This window comes from Aplidium turbinatum, chromosome 9 (assembly GCF_918807975.1).
Source record: "Aplidium turbinatum chromosome 9, kaAplTurb1.1, whole genome shotgun sequence".
Classification (NCBI taxonomy): Eukaryota; Metazoa; Chordata; class Ascidiacea; order Aplousobranchia; family Polyclinidae; genus Aplidium; species Aplidium turbinatum.
Genome location: NC_137480.1, coordinates 23,947,705 through 23,970,477, shown reverse-complemented (window position 1 = coordinate 23,970,477; position 22,773 = coordinate 23,947,705). Strand labels below are relative to the sequence as shown.

The 22,773-nt window shown below is 39.2% G+C and overlaps 1 protein-coding gene across 1 annotated transcript in view; it reads left to right on the top strand.

Moving 5' to 3' along the window:
• Window positions 1-604: 604 nt before the first annotated feature.
• LOC145777188 (membrane-associated guanylate kinase, WW and PDZ domain-containing protein 3-like) overlaps window positions 605-22,773 on the top strand; it is a 29,908-nt gene continuing 7,739 nt past the window's right edge. The window contains exons 1-21 of the mRNA XM_082588509.1: window positions 605-812; window positions 2,495-2,625; window positions 4,010-4,126; window positions 4,323-4,442; window positions 5,050-5,208; window positions 5,822-5,971; window positions 6,357-6,486; window positions 9,281-9,363; window positions 10,482-10,539; window positions 14,065-14,186; window positions 14,454-14,663; window positions 15,084-15,198; window positions 15,679-15,815; window positions 16,139-16,304; window positions 16,671-16,821; window positions 17,507-17,764; window positions 19,841-19,976; window positions 20,480-20,546; window positions 21,344-21,473; window positions 21,944-22,060; window positions 22,633-22,708. Of these exons, the coding sequence (XP_082444635.1) occupies window positions 649-812; window positions 2,495-2,625; window positions 4,010-4,126; window positions 4,323-4,442; window positions 5,050-5,208; window positions 5,822-5,971; window positions 6,357-6,486; window positions 9,281-9,363; window positions 10,482-10,539; window positions 14,065-14,186; window positions 14,454-14,663; window positions 15,084-15,198; window positions 15,679-15,815; window positions 16,139-16,304; window positions 16,671-16,821; window positions 17,507-17,764; window positions 19,841-19,976; window positions 20,480-20,546; window positions 21,344-21,473; window positions 21,944-22,060; window positions 22,633-22,708 (2,797 nt within the window). The 5' untranslated portion in view covers window positions 605-648. The remainder of the gene's footprint in view (window positions 813-2,494; window positions 2,626-4,009; window positions 4,127-4,322; window positions 4,443-5,049; window positions 5,209-5,821; window positions 5,972-6,356; window positions 6,487-9,280; window positions 9,364-10,481; window positions 10,540-14,064; window positions 14,187-14,453; window positions 14,664-15,083; window positions 15,199-15,678; window positions 15,816-16,138; window positions 16,305-16,670; window positions 16,822-17,506; window positions 17,765-19,840; window positions 19,977-20,479; window positions 20,547-21,343; window positions 21,474-21,943; window positions 22,061-22,632; window positions 22,709-22,773) is intronic.

Here is a 22,773-nt window from a genome sequence, read left to right as displayed (position 1 = left end):
ACTCTTGCAACCACCATGACCTAATAAAATAGAATTTTCTTAAAATATTATTAAAATCATCCATTGTTGCAGAGAGAATGCTTACTAAGGTGCTTTATTTCCCCCTCATGCTAGAAATTTAACTTATGCCATTGAAGGGCTGTGGCCATTCCATGCTTAGCTGACATGGCAGCGTCTATGTGACTGCACTTAAATGTTATGCACCCCCAGAGATGTAGCAGATCCCATTAATCTAAAAAGTAATCTATATAATAAATAGTATCATACTATGATATACCATAGATGAGGGAGCAGTTGTACGTTGAACTATTGTCATCCAGAATGTTAAATTTTAAGGAATTTAAGTTTTGCTGGATGTTTACCAAAAATTTTTCAGATTAAATTGGCAAACAATGCAACAAAGATCTTATGTATACATTTTTTGCATTTGTTAGCTCTCGGAAAATACATACAAGATGGAGAGTTGAGAAAATTTGTGACACTTTACACAAGTTAACTATTTTTTTAACCTGAAGTTTATGAATTCATTCTGAAATAAATATCGGTAGCTGCATCAGTGAAAAGTCATTTCTTTGTTTCACACAGAAAAGTACTTTTTTTTTACTATGGTGTGTGTCAGATTATTTATTTAATATAATAACGATTGTTATGTCATCCGGGAAAAAGCACAAGCCCTGGAACGATCGGGTGCATGAGAGTGTGGTCAGTCGAAACAAATCCGGTCAGCTGAACTTGGTGATAAAGGGTGGTGCAGAAGAAGCAAAGTTTCCTTATTTTGCCCAAGTGAAACAAGAAAAAGTAATTTATCACAGGTATGTTTAAGTATCTTTTTCTTGATTGTCCTCAACATGTGGTCATTTTAATTCAATGACAGGCTATGTAATACCAAAATAAATTAGGGGTGTTTAAATAAGTGTAGCACCTGATGGTGGTTATCCAACATGAAAGCAGGTATGGCAGTGCATACCTTTGCTACAATTTATCCCTGCAACAATACTTTTTTTTACATACCGGTACTTAAGTTTTAAAAATCTGCCTCGGGCTATATTTGGGAGCTGATTACAATTTTGTGGTGTCCAATTTGTGGGATATGTAAACATGCTGTTTTGATTGAGCATTTAATTTTATCCAGACATACGGTATGTATGTGACGATCTTTAGACCAAAACGTAACATTGTTTCATCTAGCGTGTACGTTATCAGTACAGGATTGAAGAGAGTTAACCAGTTTAAAAACAATTCCGATTTGCATAAGCACAAAGTTTGATGAACAAAGTACTGCAGTTGTACTATCAATTACGTTGCACTTGCACCTACATCCTACAACATTTGACAACGTTAAAGATCCTTTTTCTCTTCATAATCTCAGAAATAATCACTCATCATACCATTGGTACACTTCCTTTTATATTTAGCTTGTAATCAGTTTTTCATAAAATACACCAGTTCTGATAAATCCTGAAAATGTGCATCGGAGATAGAAACACATTTTTTGACTTATTCATTGAAAGGGTATATTTTATGTTAATTTTTTATGTTTACAATTCTGAGTGAGCTTAGCTTGGTTGTAGGCTTGGCTAGGTGTTTGTTTACGATTTCTGCAATGACAGCAGAACAGGTTCAGATGCCACAATAAGCAACAGATAGCAATAAAATGTAATTGGGTTGCTTTTGATGTGATATATACATTTTGAAATTTTTCTGAGCTGTGTGTTCCTTAAAATTTTTCTAACACAAAAAGGCATAAAAATGGCTTCAATAACGTTGTGATGGAAGCTCGCATTGGCGTGTGACTCTAAGTTCACTTTTTCCTCTTCCATTTCGTCATTTCATATTTTACACTGTTGCTATACTCTCCGTGAGCTTCAAAATTGACAGATAATCCCAAATTGTTTAAATGTTAATTGTTAATGTTAAAATATCCATTCTGTTAAAACAGCAACATAATAATCAAATTTTTGAATGAAATGCGTAGCCTATAATATATAGTTACAAATATTTTTCATTATAAGGCTGCAAAGTTTCAATGCATACTCTGATGTTAAACAACTCATTCCAAATTGATAGGTTTATGGAACATTTTCATGTGAACAACATGTGTCTGCTGAAGTTTTATTTACGTTTGTGGCTTTGTGAGACAGAATTATGTTTTAGATTTAGAAAAATGTGATATGTTTGATATAGTTAATTTTACGTTTGATATGTGATGTAGTATAATATTTTTGTATGTCAGATATGTAGACATTTTTTCATAATTCATATAGTTCTTCGAAGATGTTATACATGCCTGTGTGATAAAACGTTAGAACAGATATTAGTTAAAGTATTGCAACGCTTTTAGTAGGCGGATGGTCCCGCACTGCTCACTAGATTCAGAAAAATGTATTTTTTGGGTTACGTTTCTGACAGAAAGATATTTCTGTACGTGAAACATCTCGATAGAATATTGTGAGGATGGGCGTTGTGTGTGATCATAATTCTTGCAATCTTTCAGTGGCAAAATTGTCGAGGGGGAAATATTGCTGGAAGTGAATGATCAGTCCGTGTCTGGATTAACCCTCTATGATCTCAATAACTTGATAAAGCAGGCGCGTGATCCTGTGCGGTTTAGAACGGTGAAGGAAGGTATGTGGGTGTTTGCATGAATGCTTGAATTATTTCAAATGCCTCACTAGTAATTTTATGCTTCAGTTAACAAGATGTACTATGGTTTTGCGACACTTATTTGGTAGAGAGAGAATGTTGCATTCGTGCGGAATTTTGATGCAATGTCTTTAGCTAGTTTCTGATCGTTTTTATGTTATTGTAATCGCGATAGCCTGGTATTTTTCACAGATAAACTGTTTGTTCAGCTGCCAAGTTGTCAATATTTCACAGAGAAACTTAATCGCATTTTTTTCGAAGGATATTTGAATTATTAATGCACATATTTGTTAAGAAAAGTGTACAAATTGTGTTGCTGTGTAATACAAGAAGCAGACTATTGTGGTAAGCATTGCCTATGTAATGTAGATATTACTAAACGTTGTTTTAACGTATGACTTTTAAGGTATTTTTGGATATGATTGTATTGAGTATCATATAGTGATTTTTAGACATTAAATGAAAATGAGTTGCAACTTGTGTGGTCAGGTATTGTGTTTTATACGCATTTAACTTAAACAAATCATATCGAATACTTTGATTTTGGACAAAATTTTAAACTTGTTTAGCTATTGGCTGAAGCTATGCGCGCTTGGCTGCCCTGATATGCCGCATCTCGAGTGTTTGAACTTCCTACAATGGAAGAATTATGTTGTTTGCTTTGGGCCATTATCGTATTTGATTTCATCAAATTCTTCGATATTCAACTTTGCTGCAGCATTCTTGAACCTAGTCGAAATCAAATTTCTAAGACCTGTTTCGTTTAAGTTCGTTTAAAATTTAAATAGTTTTTGTCAGATCTGTTGCTGTCGTTTCTTGCGCCAAGTACATTTTCCACCAGTCGATTATTATTCATAATTAATTGCTAATTGCGTTTCTTTCTGATAGTCAAACCTTATTGTGTATAGTTTATATCTACTTTAAGGTAAACAATGCATTTTCGCTACACAGTACACAGACTAGGTACGCAATTGAAATGTAGTAAATAATGAATAAAAGCTTTGAGGAATATGCACAAATATTTATTTATAGTTTCAAGAGTTTTGCTTTGAGGCGAAAATTATCGTGTTCGATGAAAACTAACCATTTAAACTGTCTCCTTGGAGTAGTTTTTCTGTCGTTTGTCGGGTATCCAATACTGGCGCACTTTGCTCTTGCACTACATTACGACGTACTGCTGCAGTGCTGCAGTTTGTTTGCGGCAACTGGATTCCTGTTGTGGTCTTTATTTTACTTGTAATTTAGTCATGATGGCATTGAAGTTGGTCATGAAGTTGAAAGGATACTCAGTGAAAGAGTTGTTATAAAAACTATTCATTATTACTGATCAAGTGCTGGCTTATGATAACAACTGTCTTTCATTCAGGTGCGCCTTTAGTGAAAGATCTGAAAGTTTATTTGAGCCAACGATTCAACAAGGACACTGTTGACTATTCGCTACAGGCAGCCATCCGTGACAACCTCTATCTGAGATCACTGCCTTGTATGTTGCTTCTTGCTGATTAATGTTCATTTAATTATTCGTTCTTTTGACGTTTTATTGACATGATTAGCGCCAATATTGCACCTTGCCTGCAGACGTTGAATCAATGTAGAAACGACTGATTTGCTGTCGGGGTTGTTGGCTGCATATGCTGCTTCACGTTACATTTACCTATTTTAACATTACAACTACGCAGGCACAACACGAAAGCTAAGAGAGGGCGAAATAGACGGAGTAGATTATACATTTTTAAGTGTAGAGGAGTTTCAAGAATTAGAAAAGTCTGGAGCATTGTTGGAAAGTGGCATATATGAAGGTAAGAATTTTGATATATATCATATACAGTATATATATATATATAGAATAGTCACTAAATAAAGCATACTTTTTATCATTTTTTCGTATTCACTAATTTTAAAACAACTAAAAATTTGTTTATATGCATTTTACTATGAATGCGTAACATTGTTATACCCACTACTAATTTAGCGCCCGGTGTCAGGTCAATCAAACATACGGTTTCATTGCACCTGGTTTTGAATTTCTATATAATTTATTGAAACTTTTTCCATTTTCTGAGATGTTTGTCATCACGTATTAAATGTCGGCTGCATAGCCGAGTGGTGAGAGCGCTGGAACGGCAACCGAAAGGGCACCAGTTCGACACCGCTCATGAGCATGCAGCTGTGTCTTTGGCAGGACACTTAAAGACATGCCTGAAGGTGGCCACGAAGATTGGCTTCCTTGCCTTCCAGTCCACTTAATCTAAGTCTTCAACCACCAGGTGTAAGCCTGGATACGACAAACAAAACATATTCAATTTTGTTCGATATCCGTTAGGAAGTTACTTGGAAGCTGGCTGCGTATGCTGATATACTCAGCTACTTCATGGCTTTACTCCACTTATGATCCTTTTCCATTAGGAAACTACTATGGGACACCCAAGCCTACTCCGGTACCTCTGTCTCCTCCTATAGTCCGTCGATCAAACTCTGCCAACGATCTTCCTGGACTCCATCCTTCCTCCGACGGGAAGAGAAAGAGGAATCGATCCAATATAGAGCAACTAAGTTCCTCTTCAGGTTGATCTAGTTGTAAGATTCGCCATTCAGGTTCAGAGTTTTGGCAACTTGGAACGGCGCTTTGGAGATTGATTTTACCTCAAGAGTCGAATCTTGAAAGTCGAAGCAACAAATTTTCGTCTTTGATCAAAAGTATTATTTTTTGAAAACTTACCAACCTCGTACAAAGCATTTCAAGCTATTGTTGTGGAGGGTCTGCTACTATTCGGTGAGTCCGATTCGGTGAGTTCCTAACTTCTAGCCCCTAACCTTAACCCCCAACCCCTAACCCTAAAACGGCAATGATAATTAGGCTACGGTACCCGATAATTTAAAAAAAAAAAATTGAAAAAATCCCCCGTTAAGGGATCGGACTCACCGAATCGGACTCACCGAAACGGGCCATTCCGGTTGTGGATGCAAATTAGATTTATCCAACAAAAGTTAGCAAGGGTAGTTGACAAATTATTTGAAGCAGATAGTATCCATTCCAACCATCATCATTCAAGTTCAGCTTTGCCTTTAGTGGGGTGGCCGATTTTCTTCGAATCAGTGAATGTTACAATAAAATTATTAACACCTGTTTCATTTTTGCTACACCACTAGCCACGTGATATTATTTGCTATTTTCTAGGTTCAACGACTCGAAAGAATCATATTTACTCATCCAGTAAAGATCCTGACAAGACATCATTGGCTGTATCTACCAAAGAGCGTCAATCATCACCTCACATGACTGCCAACGATACCACCACGACGAGAGATCAACCTCTCACGGCACTTGGTATGTCATGGCACCTTGTGACTGTCCAAGATCTCTTGTAGGTGAAGCACTGTCTGAGGCGATTTTGCATCAGGACCAATGCAAGCTTGTCATCCCAAAAACGTCTTGTCACGTCTTTGTTAAGTTCAAAGACGTGACTGAAAAGTTGAGAATTTTATGTGTTACCACGAATATTTATTTAATTGTGACAGTAGTTGTAATATTATATTGTTTATCCGATGAAGATAAAAACTCTTACAAAGTTGCGGTTATTGATGCGAACTTGCGTCATATCAACAACTTTTGATGTTGCATTTTGATGCAAAGCTGGAACTCCTGTGGCGGGATCGGGATTCTTTTGTTATCTGCGTTCTGGGTTAGCTTAACCTTTTCTATCACAATTTAGATGATGGAGACTCGGGCACAAAAGTTGCAACAATGCATGAATCCTTGCTCCACTCTGAGAAGATCCTTGGGCCGTTACCTGAGGGCTGGGAGATGGGCCAGACCGAAACAGGGGACTGCTATTTCATCGAGTGAGTTTGCTAAACATAAATAAGTTTTACTAGTCGAATGTGCCCTGCTTTGAATGTTGCAGATTTAAGTATTTATTCAACAGCCGACATAAAGGTATTTTTACGTCATTTCACGTTAACGTTGTTTGACGTTTTTCGTTACGTTTTTACGTTGTTTGAGCGTGTGGCGCCAATGAACTAACGTCGAAGTCTAACGTCGAAGCGAAAGGTTTTGTGGAAGTTCTGTTCGGTCGATGGCGGTGTATTATTGGGTTATTAAAATTGACAAATCGTATGGAGACACAATTCCTCACCAAAGTTGTGCACTATTAAGAACAGTGTAGCAACGTTTGCTGACGTTGAAACGACATGTATTGACACGTCAACTTCTCTGGGTTCAGAAAAGTTATATTCACTTTTTCAAACAATATTGAATATTTTGTTACAAGTTTTCCAAAACATGTTGTGTTCAAAATGTGAGCGGCAGGTGTTGTATAAAGTGAATACAATCAGACAGGTTCGGTAACTTGCATAATTAACAAAGCTTCCGCTTCTACGGAGTTGGCTCCGTTAGTATCTTAATCTATCTCACTCAAATGTTAATCTGACTGAAATATTCTGCATAAAAGTGACATGGCGCTCCAAAACCAGTGCTTTGCCAAGTGCTACGCTTAAGTTGTAATCCGGCTAGAAAATCAGCTCTTTTTGCATTGATTCAACGTCTGCAGACGTTCGATCTATGCAAAAAAAGACTGACTTGCTGACTGGGCAATGGGCATGCGTGAAAAAAATAGTTTCTCATTAATTTGACACATTTTGTCAAAATCACTAAAAGTATGTGAACGACATCGCTGTTTCGGACGACTAATCACTTTTTGCTTCAATTCAATATTGGAAGAAGTAGAAATTGAAATGTTTGTACCGAAACAAATGCTTCCTCCCTACTCCCATGATATCATCTGTTTTATTACTGTCATTGGTTTACCGTTTCGTTCTCATGACGTTAAGCGACGTTGCGTCAACAAAAATAGTCGATTATTGTCAGTTGATAATGGTCACCCAAGAGATATGCGTGTGTCATGGGGTTTCAACATTCGTCGTCTAATGTCTTAAGTGTAGGGTGGTAGTCATGTTGTTATTTGTCTAGACAAGCTTCTTATTGCAACTTACCAACTTAGGCGAGGCAGTTACATTTTACAATATTACTGATGGATAGGTTGCTTGCATCCGATTGCTGCGACACGACAGCACTTTAATCGTTGCCAGTGAATTTAGTGAAGATTTAGCAAAATTTTGTCGAAAGTTTGTCAGGCGTATTTTTTTTTGGTTACAGTAACTAGATCTCAACTTTCAATTTTTCAAATATCGATAATTTAGAGTAATAGAATAGTTGGTAAAAGTACAAGTAAAAGAATATGGGAGGTCACCGCTAATCAAGCATGATTAATACTTTGAACTTTGAAGAAGGGAAAGGAATATACCCTCAGTCACTAAAGCTTCAACGAAAACAAACAATTCATCCAACTTGAAAGGAAAGTATTGACGTGAGAGTTGGTGGCTGGACATTGTCATGCTACTTCGCCCTGGTTGGAAGCGACCAGCAGATTAGTAGAACTCACCGATTCAACGCCTACAATCGTCCCGCTGGTTCAACTTAGTTCTACTCAGTGATAACCAGAATTGGGAAATAGCTTGTTGCTTACACGCTTCGAGGCCCTGACAGCTCAGCAGGCAATCCACAAACATACTGATCTCTAAACCTATCACTTTCATTTGAATCTTGATGCGTCATAATTTGACATCAGCTACCTGATCGGTTGATAGGATTTTTAGAATGATAGAGCTTCGGTAGAGAGTTTGTCTTGTTGAACCATAAGCATACGAAGCCGAGCAACGTGATCAAGTTTAACATCTTCAAGTTTATTAGAATATACAATACATTATACATTATTTTTAGAATATACATAGGATCGATGGCAGGCTAATATGATGTTGAGCGCTGCCACTGAATACAAGCAAAGATTGCGAATGATTGTGTTTATTATAATGATACAATTTCTGGATTCTTTTGAAGTTATTAGTTTTAAACTGACTCTGTTTGAGAGATGTCTTGGTTGTTCCGTATCATTGTCCTTTTTGCTATGAATGTCCCGTTTCGCTACAGCGTAAATCATGATGGAAAGTCACGGTATAGCGGTTTTGCTAAGTGCTGTTGCTTCAATAACTTGTCATTTTATGAATTTGTGACAGAAAATCGACAACCTGCTTCAGCAGTTGTATAAATTGCTTTATACAAAATTTGTAGACAACAATTTATAGAAAACTTGTACAAAATTTGCAGACAACAAACGTTTATTTAATAAAGCAAAGCGCTGTGAAATGATTTGATTTCCGGCGTAAGCCTACAAGCCATTACACTTCCATCTCCTCTTTTATGTGTGGTCTGGATTATGTCTAAAGATTTACTTTTGGCGCGCAATGGTTTATTGCAAATTAGAAGACTTATTTCCCTGACGCAGAAAAACATTTAACCCAAAAGATGCGTCTTTTCACGTCTAGACAACCTTGTCCTGGCATCATGGCGCAAGCTTTTGATTGCAGAACGAAATGCATTTGAATGAAAGTTTTTACTAATTAGGTTTTTTACGTTCGTTTTTTTGTTTGAAAAGAAATAATCTTTCATCGCTTATGCGATGAAAAGTTGAATAAGGGTTTGAATAACGATATTGAGCATGACATTCTTGTACGCCGAAACTTCTCGAAACAAACATGACCTTCTCGTGAATAGAAGTAACTGCACATTTGCTTCTTCCAGCCACCACAGCAAGAAGACTTCATGGCTGGACCCTAGACTGGACAGCAGGGCGCGGAAGAACCTGGAAGATTGTGATGACGACGGTAGGTAGCGTTATAAAGCTTCCGAATGTTGATATCGTTGCAGTCTTCTTGCTTATGGGGCAACAATTCAGGCAACATCTCCCAATTGTTGCAACCAGTGCAAGAATTGGGAGATGTTGCCTGAATTGCTGCATTACAAGCACCCCATACAACAAATCAACCGTTTGATTAGCTGTATGGAGAAGTAAAGCAAAATACTGTCATCGACAAAGGATTGACATAATTTTTATCTTCAAACAGCTTGTTTCATAAAATTTTGCATAATGCAAGCTGTGTTTAAGTTTTCATATATTAATTTATTTCGTTTGAAATGTTCTATATATACATGTTTTTCTCAAAATTTGATATGTGTGATTGACTGGAAGTTGCAGAAACGTTACATTCAGCATTTCTCTCTTCAGACCTTTGACATCTTTACGAGTGCTTGGTTGGTTCATGTTTACAAGCCCAACAAACCAATATTATGTTGGTGACAATTAGCAAACAAGCCTCATGAATTAACATTGCTGGGCTTGTGGGACGTGGGTGCTGGTTTTTGAAATTCCCAAAGTATTGGTACTACGAAAGCGTGACCTATCTTATGTGTTGTAACGGAATCTCACGAGTTGTTTTGCGTGGAGAAGTGGAGAATTGCGTCATATCTGGACACATTTACGCCTGATTGATTTCAATGCTTTTGCGATTGTAAAATGACCTAACTGGACGTTGTTTCGGTGCAAAAGTGCGCTTGTCCATGGTGTGGTGGTAATTCAAATGATGTCAAAGCGGTCGGCAACGTCTCCGCCAGTTCTTTTTCACATCGATTGCAGATGATAACGTTTACTTTACAGACGTTGAATCAATGGGAAGACGGATCGACTTAGTGGCTCGGATAGGTCAAAGCAGGGTCATTCTGTGCAAAGTGATTCAGAGAAACAGTAATTTTTAATCACTCCATACAGTTTTGTATTGAAATTTGGTGAAATTACACAGCTCATTGGTATGTGTGAAAGTAGGGGTGATAATACAAATGCAACAATCTTATGAAACCTTCCAACCTTCATTTTTTTTTTATCTTGGAGGGCAAATTCTATCTTACCAAACGTGGATTGTTTTCATTATCTTGTGCATTATTTCAGAACTGCCTTATGGGTGGGAAAAGGTCGAAGATTCACAGTTTGGGATTTATTATGTCGAGTAAGTTACCTGCAAAATTTGTTGTTTTTAAAGGTGTGACTGTTGTTGCCCTGACTCATAGGCGCCTAACTATTTTTTTGACCGTGGGGGCGAAAGCGTGTTTCATCAGCAGCAACGTAAATTCAGCAAAATGTCACGCAGATCGATGACGTAATTATGCCGTCACACTAAGATTGCTTTTATTGCCACACTCGGAGTTATCGCTACGTTCGACCTATCGTTAATTTATTATAAACAAAACTCGATCACTTCGGTTAAGCAAACACATGCCATGCGTCTGCTAGAGGTTGATGGACTGCGACTCTTTAAGCTAAGCACAACATAAAGTTCAGCAACGAACTAGATTTATTAGCATGAAACACGAGACGAAAAGGCAAGCCTCGAAACTGAAGGCGGCCATCGTGGCCATGGCCGCGATTAACCTACAAAAATCGACATTTTGTCCACCGGGTCTCACCCTTCCGTCGGCCGCATTTGTCCGCCATGACGTTCCGAGACGATTTTACGCAAGCAGCCTTGTGAATAAAGTACCTTGCCACTTATAATCACAAAGGATTAGAAAGCAGTCAAAGTACCCGATAAATCACAATACACACTGTCTATGCTTGAGTTGTTAACATTATTGATTGACCAAGCAGCTGATGTCTGACATCCGCAGGATGCAAGTGACATCACAATACACTTTATTGATGCGACTATTCAGTCTTCGAAATTAGCGTCGGCAATAAAAATGCCAAGGTTACACGAGCGCTTGTAAGGTTAGGATTAGACATTCCTCCGAGTCGTTATGGCACAGCCATAGATTTGTTCCTTAGTCAACACCCTGATGGATCTCTATGAAAAAGGAAGAGGCGTGTGGATTGGTATCAAAGCACGAAAGCCGCAAAACGTGGACGCTTCATTGCGAACGGCAAAGACGTGATGACGCGACAACCTCGTGCTCCGATACAGCATCTGATGATTCCGATTCTGACAGCTAGTTCTTTATCAAACAGACTTTGTGTTGTTCGCAGTATCCCAATTGTGCCGAAATTATGTTAGTGTATACGTAAATCTAGGCAATCTTCTCGCAGGGAGCTATTAATTTGTTACTGGTACCTGGTTGAGCAATTGACGTTATTTTATGATAATTCAACGTTGCTAGATGTCGAATTAATGCAAAACAAACGTAACTTTCTTATTGGGCATTGTTGTTACGCAATATAACCCGCCGGGAAAATTAAATCGATTTGTGCTGACTCAAACGTTGAATCATCCCGAAATTAACTTACTTTTCCGCCCGTGAGTTATCGTGAATGACTGTAACAGCGTGCGACGTGCGTATCTTGTTGCTCGCTTTATCGCTAGTTTTGGCATTATTACATCACAACAAATCAAACAGTGCGGTCGTGATAGACTACTCTAGTATATTTTTCGCTTCTGCCAAATTAAAAATGTGCTAATTTCGAAGACTGTATGTTGATGCGTGTCGAAGTTCCGATGGCCGCCATGTGCTTGTGATTGGCCGCCGAACAGCTTGCTTCAGTCGGACACGTTTGGCTGCCGGAAAAAAAAGTTGTTTCGAGGCCTGAAAGGTTTACTAAAAGGTATACTGTATTAATGGAATGACAATGTTTTGAAAATGGAATGCAAATACTAACTTGATCATACGCTTGAAAATATACCTGTTGAAAGTAAAATCATTCATGTTTACATCAATTCAACAGCACGTCACCTTGAATAAATTTAGAAGTGGCTGACATCCGTAAACAGCCCTTGAAAATAGTTACGGAGAGACGTTTGATTAAGTTTTCCGCTTGACATTTCTCTCTTTTCACTACAATGTCGCAACTTATGACTGACCTGCTTTCAATTCGCTGTCAAACGCCGGTTTTCGTGTTGTAGATGAAACAAAAGATGCACATATTCCCGCCTTTGATCGGGTTTCTATGGCAACGGTCGTGTGTGCGCAATGCGGTTTGTACCAGCCCTTGTTGCGTTGGTTAATGTTAGTGGTTACCTCGGGCCGAGACTTCGAGTTCATTTTCACAGCGAGCGATTCACTGCAGAGGTTTCGACTTTCGAAAGCGACATCGAGTCTGTTTGCAAGTGCATAAAGCTAAACGCACGCTCCGTGTCTACGTAGCAAATTGTGTTGTTTTTGGGTGCGTCTGCAGACGTTAAATCAATGTAAAATGACAGATTTTGTTGTCTGGTGTGGGATTGTAGCATCGCTGCTCGTTCTGGTGATTATTTATCGCGAAGCTGTTGTGGTGTGCATTTAAAAAATGTTTTCCTGCTGCCGATCGCTAGTTTATCTATTGTTTTATGTACCAATACAGCATAAAAGTTGCCCCCACGGAGAAATATGCGTGGGGGCCGGGCCCCCACGCCCCCACGGGTTAGGCGCCTATGCCCTGACTTATATATATTGTCAGCGCTTTAATCAAGAAGGAAGACATCTGACCTAGAATCGAATCATGGCTTACCGAAGTCAGAGGCGAAGATACAAGCCAGTCCGCCACCGAGTTAACTGCAGTTCGCTTGTTTTGCCATGTTTTGATTAGGCAAACCATGTTTTGTGATTTGATTGGCTTCAGTGGCCTTCACCTTCTACGATTGAGGAAGTGAATCTCAAGGGATATCGATAACTATCAGGCCACTTTGCGTTATGGAAGTGCTTTGGATTTGCGCCAATTTAACGTTACTGGATGTTGCAAAGATAGCCATTAAACATGTTGGTTGCATTTTCTCGAGTGTTAGCTGATTAAAAAAATGTCGCTCTTATTGATTTAAACTATTTTAATTAACGATAGATCGTAAATATTCCCTCTATTGCCGTATTATCAAATTGAATGGACACTGGTTATATCCGAAGTAGTTGCTTGGTTCGGTGATATTGTTTCGTGTGGGTTATACCTCCAGCTCACTCGTGTTTAAATGTTAATGTCCTTCTTTGTTGGTTGACCCGGGTTCGATTCCTGGTCAGATCATCCCAAAGATTTTAAACACAATGTCGATTGTATTCCTATTCTTTGTCGTGTCAAGCTATTGTCCGGTTGGTAGTTGAATATTTAATTAAGTGGACGGAAAGGCAAGGAAGCTAACTTTGATGCCCACCTTCAATCATGCCTCTAAGTGTCTTACCAAATACAGCCGCATGCTCTTGAGTAGTGTTGAACCAATGTCGTTTCAAGCATCTTATCAGCCATTCTTTTTCATGAAAAGGAGTAAGCTTATAAATAATCACACATTTTGGATACTTGACAACAATAATGACGTAACTTTAAATACGCACAATCCCGAAAAGACCCTAATTGTTGCGTAGCATGGCTACAAATAACTAAAAATATCAGCAATGTGACTTATTTGAAGACATTAATCTCAAGTAAAGTGCACTTGCTGTAACTCCCCGATATCTCGAACCGCCGTTAGTGTGTTCACTTTTTATTGATCATTGCTCGCCTGCTTCAAATTTGATTTTGCATTGGTTTTTAATTAATGCGTTAGCAACAAGGTTTATTTCTATTTCTATTGATGCTCTAGCCACATAGACAAGAAAACTCAGTACTCTAATCCGGTGTTGGAAGCCAAGCTGAAGCTGGCAGAAACAACAGCCCAAAAGCCCCCGGACGAGTCGGTCAATACTGCAACCGATGGCCAAACCGGTGAGCACTTTAGTAATGCTGGGAAGATGATGTCTTATTGCATCAACGTCGCCAAACAAACTTCTCTTTCAATTACGCAACTTATCTTATATATAACGCAATGTGTCACATGGAATGAAGAGTAACATAAATTTTGTTGGGATGTAATTTGAGATAATATTGATTGAACTTCTGAAATTTAGCGTCACTTTGCACTTGGCTTAATCTTTGCGATGTGCCATCTTCAAGCCAATCAGAAGGAACTGACTGCAACATGTCTGTTTCTAGATCCTTCTCTCAACAACCACCAGGGGTATGACCGTTCCGTCATCAGTGACCCCTCACAGTTGAGGGGAGTTTCTCATCTCGTGCCCATTGAGAAAAGCTCTAGAGGTTTTGGGTTTACTATTGTTGGGGGTGATGACCCAAAAGAGTTTCTTCAAATTAAAAGTGTTGTTCCCGACGGGCCTGCTGCTCATACTGGCAACATCCAGCAAGGTAGGTTGTCGACGTCATACTTTACTCTACTGTAAGTTTATATGATATCACTGAGTGTTTCTTCCACTGTAAATTTGATGTAAAAATGTCGCTGAATTCCTTTTCGCTTTCGAAATAAAAGAATCAGGTGATGGTGTGTTCAACTGCATTGATACTATCAGAATCATAAAGCGCTTCACTTAACTGACAAATCTAGCTCACCATTATAACATGTATACATATGATATTATATTACCATTGTTATGACAACACAGCGTACAATACATAGCATACATCGACTTTTGTGGTGTAACTGCAAGCTTAGTTGCTGCAATTGAGATTTGTAAGCATAGCAATCAGCATGTGGTGTTTCGTGGTCTTACGGCCAAGACTAGAAGTTAGTCACGTGTTCGTTGAGTTGGTCACGTGCTTCATCCGCAGGTGACGTCATAGCGAAGGTGAACGACACTTGCGTGCTTGGATGGACACACCCGGATGTTGTCAGGTTATTTCAAGCCATTCCCATTGGTCAAGTGGTCACTCTGGAACTCTGCAGGTTTGTTGCTGCAATTTACTGTGTGTTGTATTCAAGATATCACGTCACTTGCAATCACAAATTACTCAAAATCGTCGTCACAATCGAATTACTTATCGTCACAAAGTGGTCGTTCAAACCTCATGTAGCGATTCATGAGTTTGGTAGCCCAGTGGTGGTCAACCTTTTCCATTTCGGATATTTTAGTAATTAGGATAGTACCATCAGTTTCTTGTGAAGAAAGGGGCGTTCTTCCCGGCTATCAGCACAAGGCTGAGCTGAGCCTCATGGGCGAAACACGTGTCTATCGCTGTCAATTCTTGCTACAAATCGGCTGCCGAGAAACCATCAGTTTCTGTTAGTTTTCGCTAAGTGGCGTTCAAAATTACTGTCTTTCCCAGTCAGCAAAGCCGTCTTTTTCACATTGATTTAACGTCCGAAAACCTTAAATTAATGTAAAAAAAGAAGGAATTTTATTTACAACTTCTCCCTCTCCCACAGAGGCTACCCCCTGATGATTGACCCTGACGATCCTAGCACCAACATGGTTACCACCTACGCCATTAACGCCGATGATAAACCTATAGAAGACTTCGAGAGGCAACTGAGGTTGTTGAACAGTCAGTTGGAGCAGAACGGTAAGGTTAATGAAGTTCATAATATTATGGGTCTTGTTAGGGTTGAAGCTTATTGATGTCTTTATTTTGTGTCTGATGAGACAAACCGAATCAATCACCCCGGGCTCTCGGCCACTGTTTGTATAATTACAATATATATATAGAAAGTATCACGCCACTACTTGTATGTAATCGAATCAGTTATTTTCTGTCTTTGAGAATTAATCGAGTCTTTTTATGTTTGGGTTGGTGGAAAGTCTTTCAGCAGTGTGTGTTCCTGCGCAACCAAGTTTACAAATTGTGCGACGAGTTTAATGAATTGCTACTTTCTGTTGTTACCACAGATGGCTTCTATTCCCAACGAGATGACAATCCTGGCATAGATCTGTCCTCCAGCCCATCCAAGTCGATGCCGGACATCAGCCATGACCAGCCCTATGAGCATGGTTACTATGGAAACGTCAACCCCCCAACGCACGGGGCTTTCCCTCCCCAAAACATCTATGGACGGTATGAGCATACATAGAATAGTTTGGTTACAGTAGTTTGGTTATATCTTCTCTAGCAATGTGTGCTAAGTTTGATACTGATAATCATGGAATAACAATGACAATAACTGAGATTCTTTCTGATTATTATGAATCACAAGGGTGTCGTGATCTTTTGATCCGTTCCGGTAACTTTATCGTACTTACATTGACTCAATGTAAAAGTGCTTGTTTTCTGGCGGGGTAAGAATTTTTAATGTTACGTCAGTCGACCTGTGAAAGTGTCCGACCAATGTTCGAAGGTTGTTGATTCGATTCCCATGGTGGATGTGTCTCGGAATGTAACTTTCTTAGATGTAACGTTATCAAGACATTTCGTGATTGACAGATCGGGAAGCATGGGGGCTCTACCAACCCCTGTCGTGATGCAAGTGATAACGAAGAAGGGGGGCGAAGGGTTTGGGTTCACTATAGCGGACAGCCCCCAAGGACAAAGGGTCAAACAAGTGCTTGATGCAGTTCACTGCAACGAGCTGATGGTGAGGAGTACCTAAGTATCAATGTGAAACTTGAACTTTGTTAACATTTCAGTTATTGTAAAATAATTTCTTGCTCTCTTCTGGTGACTGTAAGTTAGGCTACCACAGGATGTTGAGAATGATAACTAGCTTCATTTCCCACATTTTGTCATCCAAAACATCTGACTTTATCAAGGATTCCATTTATTGGGAAAAGTTCTATTAGGTTGAGAACTATGTGGCAAGAACTAGTGGTGCGGTACTGATGAGCCCAGCCTCATGGGCGAAACACGTGTCTATCGATGAGTTCTTGCTACAATCGACTGCCGAGAAACACAAAGTTCTATTAGTTGCAAATAAAACCACAAATAGCACTTGAATAATCTCTGTAGTGTTTAAATGTCGGAAACCTAATATGCTGGAAGAATGTAGTCACTTGTCTTGGTAACACGGTGTCCGTGATATTTTACTTGTAGTGTTTAGCGCCATATTGCTGATAGGATGGACATTTAGTAGCTTCTCAATGAAGATGTTGATATAGAACACAAAAGTGTAACCAAATTTATACTTTAAATATAAAGGCAGCGCATACGATGACAGGGTTATTTAGGTATGTCCATTGTCTATCAGTGGCAAGGTAGATTTATGTGTTTTAAACAATATGCAGTTGATGTATTAGTAGTGATTTTTGTTTGTTTTTGTACAGGAAGGCGACACCTTGCTTGAAATCAACGGCACTATAGTGCAGAACATGCCTCATAACAATGTGGTGCAAATCCTCAAGGATTGCCCTCACAACCAGTCCGCCATATTTGTAATCCAAAGGGGCCCTCTGCTCATGCACGACCCTAGTGTGTCTCTGGGGGCTCGACCAAATTACCTAAACGGCCCGACATCAACGGCGGCCCAACAGTTTGGCTACCCTCCGCACGCGCCCCAGCACCACAGAATGGCCAGGATGAAGGTAAGGGGCTGCCTTAGTGCAAATTTAAAAAGCAAAAATAATCAAATATAATCTTAGCAGGTTTCACATTTTCTTGATTTGTACTCAGTTTTTAATTTAGATTTATTTCAAAATATGAAAATAGGTTATTGCAAATTATTTACATTAACTTAACGTACGTTTTTGCAACAAATATGTCTCGGGGTCGTCTATTTGATAACGTTAGGAACAGGACATGTCATTAGAATGCATCTGAGCTTGTCCATGTTAGAAATGATTCGGATCATGTGACCCCTGTATGGCTGCAGAACCACCAGCAAGAATAGTCCGTGTAAGAACCCAGTTTAAATTGATGTTGTCGTATATTTTAACAAGGAAATTAGAGTTTATTGAAACTATTTTATGCTATTTGTTTGCTTTATTGTTCCCTAAAGTTTCACGTTTACATGATGGCCTGTAATGTCGATGACGAATTAGTTCTGTACGTGCACTTGTCTTATGCCGTGTAACACACAGTAACGTGTTCTGATATGCGCTGAGCTGTAGAAAACGTCACTTACTTTTCATGGCCATACTTAAGGAGGAATTGGTGAGGATGCTGTCAGTGTGGCTTCTTGTAACTTGTGCTTGAATAAAATGTAGCATGCTACTGCTAGAGCTATTAGGTCTGTCATATTTTCTTCCTGTTTTTTGCTGCCAAACAGTTAGATTTCGGATTTGTTGCGGTCTCAGATATTATCTAATCTTAACCAAGCAGCGCAGATTTTGCTGGCGTGATTAACTTTAACATACGCTGACGTCGACTGCCATGAAGGACATTCCTCCGCTGCCGAACCTTCCACTTTCTTAATTTCTCTCGTGGTTTGTAGTAGATAGCTACAGGTAAAGTTTTCTCAGACCAAGTTCATGCGCTTGCTTTTTAGTCTGATTTATGAAGTTAGGGATCATTGAAAAATTGACCTTTTGATTGTTTAAATGATGATAATTGTTCAGATGAAGGTCTTCAGTTCGTGATAATTTGAAATTGGTGAAGTAAATTTTAGTTTTCATTTCAGACCAAGTTAAAGATATTTATTCTGTTTAGCTTTAGATTGCTGGAGAAGTTTTCTTCAAAAGTATTATGTCGTAAATGTGGCATTTTGGACTTCTCAGTATGTTTCAATAGTGAATACTGCAACTAACTTCATCCAGAACTGTATTTTTGTTAGTGCTCATGTTGGATTATCGACCATGCGTTTGCACATGAGATGAGCTATGCCCAAGAAGTAATTATTATGAGCATTCCAATTTTTCAGTGTCGTACTTTTGTTCTCTGCAAAATAACTAATTCTGTGTATGAGAAATACTTCTTAAAAATCGTGTTTTATCGCTACAATTGTTATGACGATAGATGGTGCAATATTGAGTTGTGGTGATCGATGTGATATTTGTATGTTATTGTGATTAACAAAAATGTATTATGTCGATTTTTGAATCTGTCGCTGGTACTGTGTGTGTTGTTGCGAGACTTCATTTACAATTTCTAGAAATTACCGATTTTAAAACTGTCAGATGACTTTTGGGCTTTTTGTTGCCGATTCCCTACACTTGTGTTTCTGTGCTCTATGTGGTTTCAGAACGGTGTAACTAACATGTGCATGACTGATTGGTCGATGTATGTGCTCTTGGGCGTCAAGGCGCCGTTAGTGGTTAGTAAGATGCGCTCTTTGGAAAAGTAAATTGAGTTTCGGAATGTCTCAAATTGCTAAAATCTGCAACTTTTCTTTGGTTTCTCCATGGATTCCAGTGACTAGGGTTATCTTTGTTACGTCGTGACGTCAGTTACTTTATAAAGCCACGTGTTAGCATCTGTAGCCAGCGTACTCACGACAACCGTTGTGTGAGAATCAAATAACAGTTTGAAGACTGTAACTTGCACCTGTGTACACGCCATGGTTCGTCCTCGCGCACATCCAGGAAGATCGTGACGTTTTAATAACGTTGTGCAAGGTGCGGGCATAAGATAATAATACAAAGATAATTTTTATGTTTCTATTTGTAGTTACTTTCAATTTTTATGTGCTGTGAAGAGATAGATTTGAATTGTTTTACTTTCAGCGCTCACAAACCGAGCCGGGGTTGGGGAGTGAGAATGGTTCGGTTGTGTCTGCTCCTCCTGGAAGCACTTTAGCTCCATCTAACGGTAATCATCCCGTCACAGCGTTGCTCAATGAGTACCGCATGAAACACAACGGTGAGATATTTAAATAATTTTAACTGAAGTGAAGTCATTTCAACCGTTTGTCGAATCTTGTTATTTCAACGCCGTCAGTGGAGACCACTTGTGTGTATCTTCAATTGAACAAAACCTCGCTGCATTTCAATACGTGTTACGTGGATGTCGCCATCGTGTAATTTATTGAATATTTTTATTATTTCTATTCTGTTTTGGGGACCGGCGGGAGTTCCGAGGTACGCCGATATGAGAAGTATACTTTGTGGTTCAACTGCATTGTAGGTTTTAGGAAATCTCTAATAAAAATGTGAGTTTTTTGGCCTATGATCTTTGTCTTTCCGCTTGCGTAGCGGAAGACTTCATTTGGTAATTCAACTGTAGTATCAATGTGCCACGGCGCACCGATTACCGAGCAATGTTTTAAAGCTTTCACATCTTCAACTACCCAGTTTGTTACCAGAATCGCATGCAATAATGGAGAAAAGTTTATTCGTCGGTTAATTATTTTGCTTTTTGTTCAGCACCGGACCGTCCTAGTCACTTCAACCCACCGATATCTTCAGCCTACCAGTCCCATCCTGGTCAACAGTAAGTGAGGATGTGGATTATGGATATAAGGCAAACCAAAACCAAAAAAAAAACACAGGCCTTGATAACGTGCTGGCGAGGTCTGACTGAAGGCCGATGTAATTTCGATTTTCAACTCTAAGCTAAATTAATTTTATACGGTATCCTTTGTAATGATTTGTTGAGAATCTAAATTACCAAAGTGGGATCACTGTATCTCAAATCACTGTAAAACTTCTAATTTTACGTTAAAAAAATATGAATCTTTTCTAAATACCAGTGTTGCCAGATGTTTTTAGATTTTCAGCACAAGTGCCAAAATCCAGTTCGTTATTTAAATGGTAACAATAGCACAGGAGTAGCTCAAAATTACAGAAAATATACACAAAGGCTATATTTTTAACTAACACTCAAAATATCAACTTATACTAGCGATTTTGGCTACTTACAGACCTGCCTTCAGTCAGATCTTAAGCTGCACGTTGTAATGGCCAGTGTACAAAGACCATGAGGCAAACTAGTAAGATGTCCCACCATCGTTTACCTCCTACTCGGCGTATTGTTGTTGGTAATCAGATAGCTGATCATTGGGTGGAGGTTCGATACCTCACTCGGTCGCGCGTAAGAAAAGCGTCATTGAAATGTCATTGAATCTGGTCTATATTAAGAACTTGCCTTGGAAGCTTTTGGGCAGCTGACTTGGCCCCGATGTAACTTGCATTGTAACATCTTTTTTGATATCGTATGCATTTAGCACAGCTGATACGTACAGAACGTAAGAAGACACCAGTTAATGCAAAACATTTTTTCCTTTCCAGAAGTCTCTACCACGACCCGTATCTGTCCCAGCCATTGAACGAAGGCTACGTCGAACACACAGTTGTACTGAGAAGGGAGGAATCGGGTTTTGGTTTTCGGATACTCGGCGGGAACTCCCCGAACGAACCAGTGAGTCTACAAAACTTGCTTGGGCGACAATTATACGATCGATGTGATAACATGTCACGCATTATATTTGCTTACAAATAATTTTTGTGAGTTGTCTGCTTTGTCTTATATTGAAACTGAAAATATTACCCAATATTATTAACCAAGTTGTTACTGTGCCCTACTATTGGTAACAAAGAGACTGCGACTTAAATTGCTCTATCTACCAAGCCGACCTCATCCTAGTGGTGTGAGGCGTTGATGACTGTGCCGCCTGCTTGTTCAAAACTACCAAGTTCAAGTGAGAGCATCCTGGTTTGGCCTTAGAGGTTGTTTCTGTTTTGCTAGTATTTAGCTTTCAGCGAAATCATGATTGCTTTGTTTGATGTGTCGCTGCTTACCTTTCTTTTACCAGTTCTTGGTATTTTAAAACATTGTCTGGCACGCGTATACTCGCTCGACCTCATTATGACCCTTCCGTGCCCATGCAGGTCACAATTGGAGCGATCGTGACGTGCGGGGCTGCGGACAAGGAAGGTAGCTTGCGGTACGGGGATGAGTTGCTGACTGTGGACGGGCAAAAAGTGACTAGAATCGGCCACAATCAGGTTGGTGCACACAAAAGGAACTTGGTCATGCTCCAGTAAACTTGTAGTTTAATACATTTACGTTATACATTGATGCGATGAATGGTATTAGTAGTCCAGCCTGTTTCACCCTTTGTGGAGTCATCAGAAGGTTGAATAAGCACTTTCTGATGATCCCACAAAAGGTGAAACGGGCTGTTAAGTTGCTTTGATGATAGTGATTTCATTTACTTATATATTACACATCGTTTAAAAACGAACTGAGCTGTCGTATTGTCTTAGTCTTTGAGGCCGAGGTTCTATTATTTTCTTACTCCATGTTGACAATGTTTATGTCGTATGATATGATTCATATGTTATTCCGTCTTTGTCGTGGAAGCTTAAACGCGTTACACCCTTACAATTAGCTATGCAAACCTGTCAAAATAACATCCTTCTCACTGCTGTATCTTGGGTGGATTCTTCTGGTGCGTTGACAAGTTATATTCTTCTTTGTGATTAAAGTGGCAATCTCATGTTGTTTTCACCCCTTCCCCATGTTTGCAGAAGACTGTTTTGTCTTCAACTTTCAAATGTTGTTGCCACTTTTCCAGGTGATTCTATTGATGGGCAACGCAGCTAGGAACGCGGTGGTACAGCTCGGGATTAGAAGGAAAGTCCCCCAACATCGTGAGTTCGTCTCCTCCATGTTCTGTTTGGTTTGTGATCAACCCGCTGAACACTCCGGCTTCAGT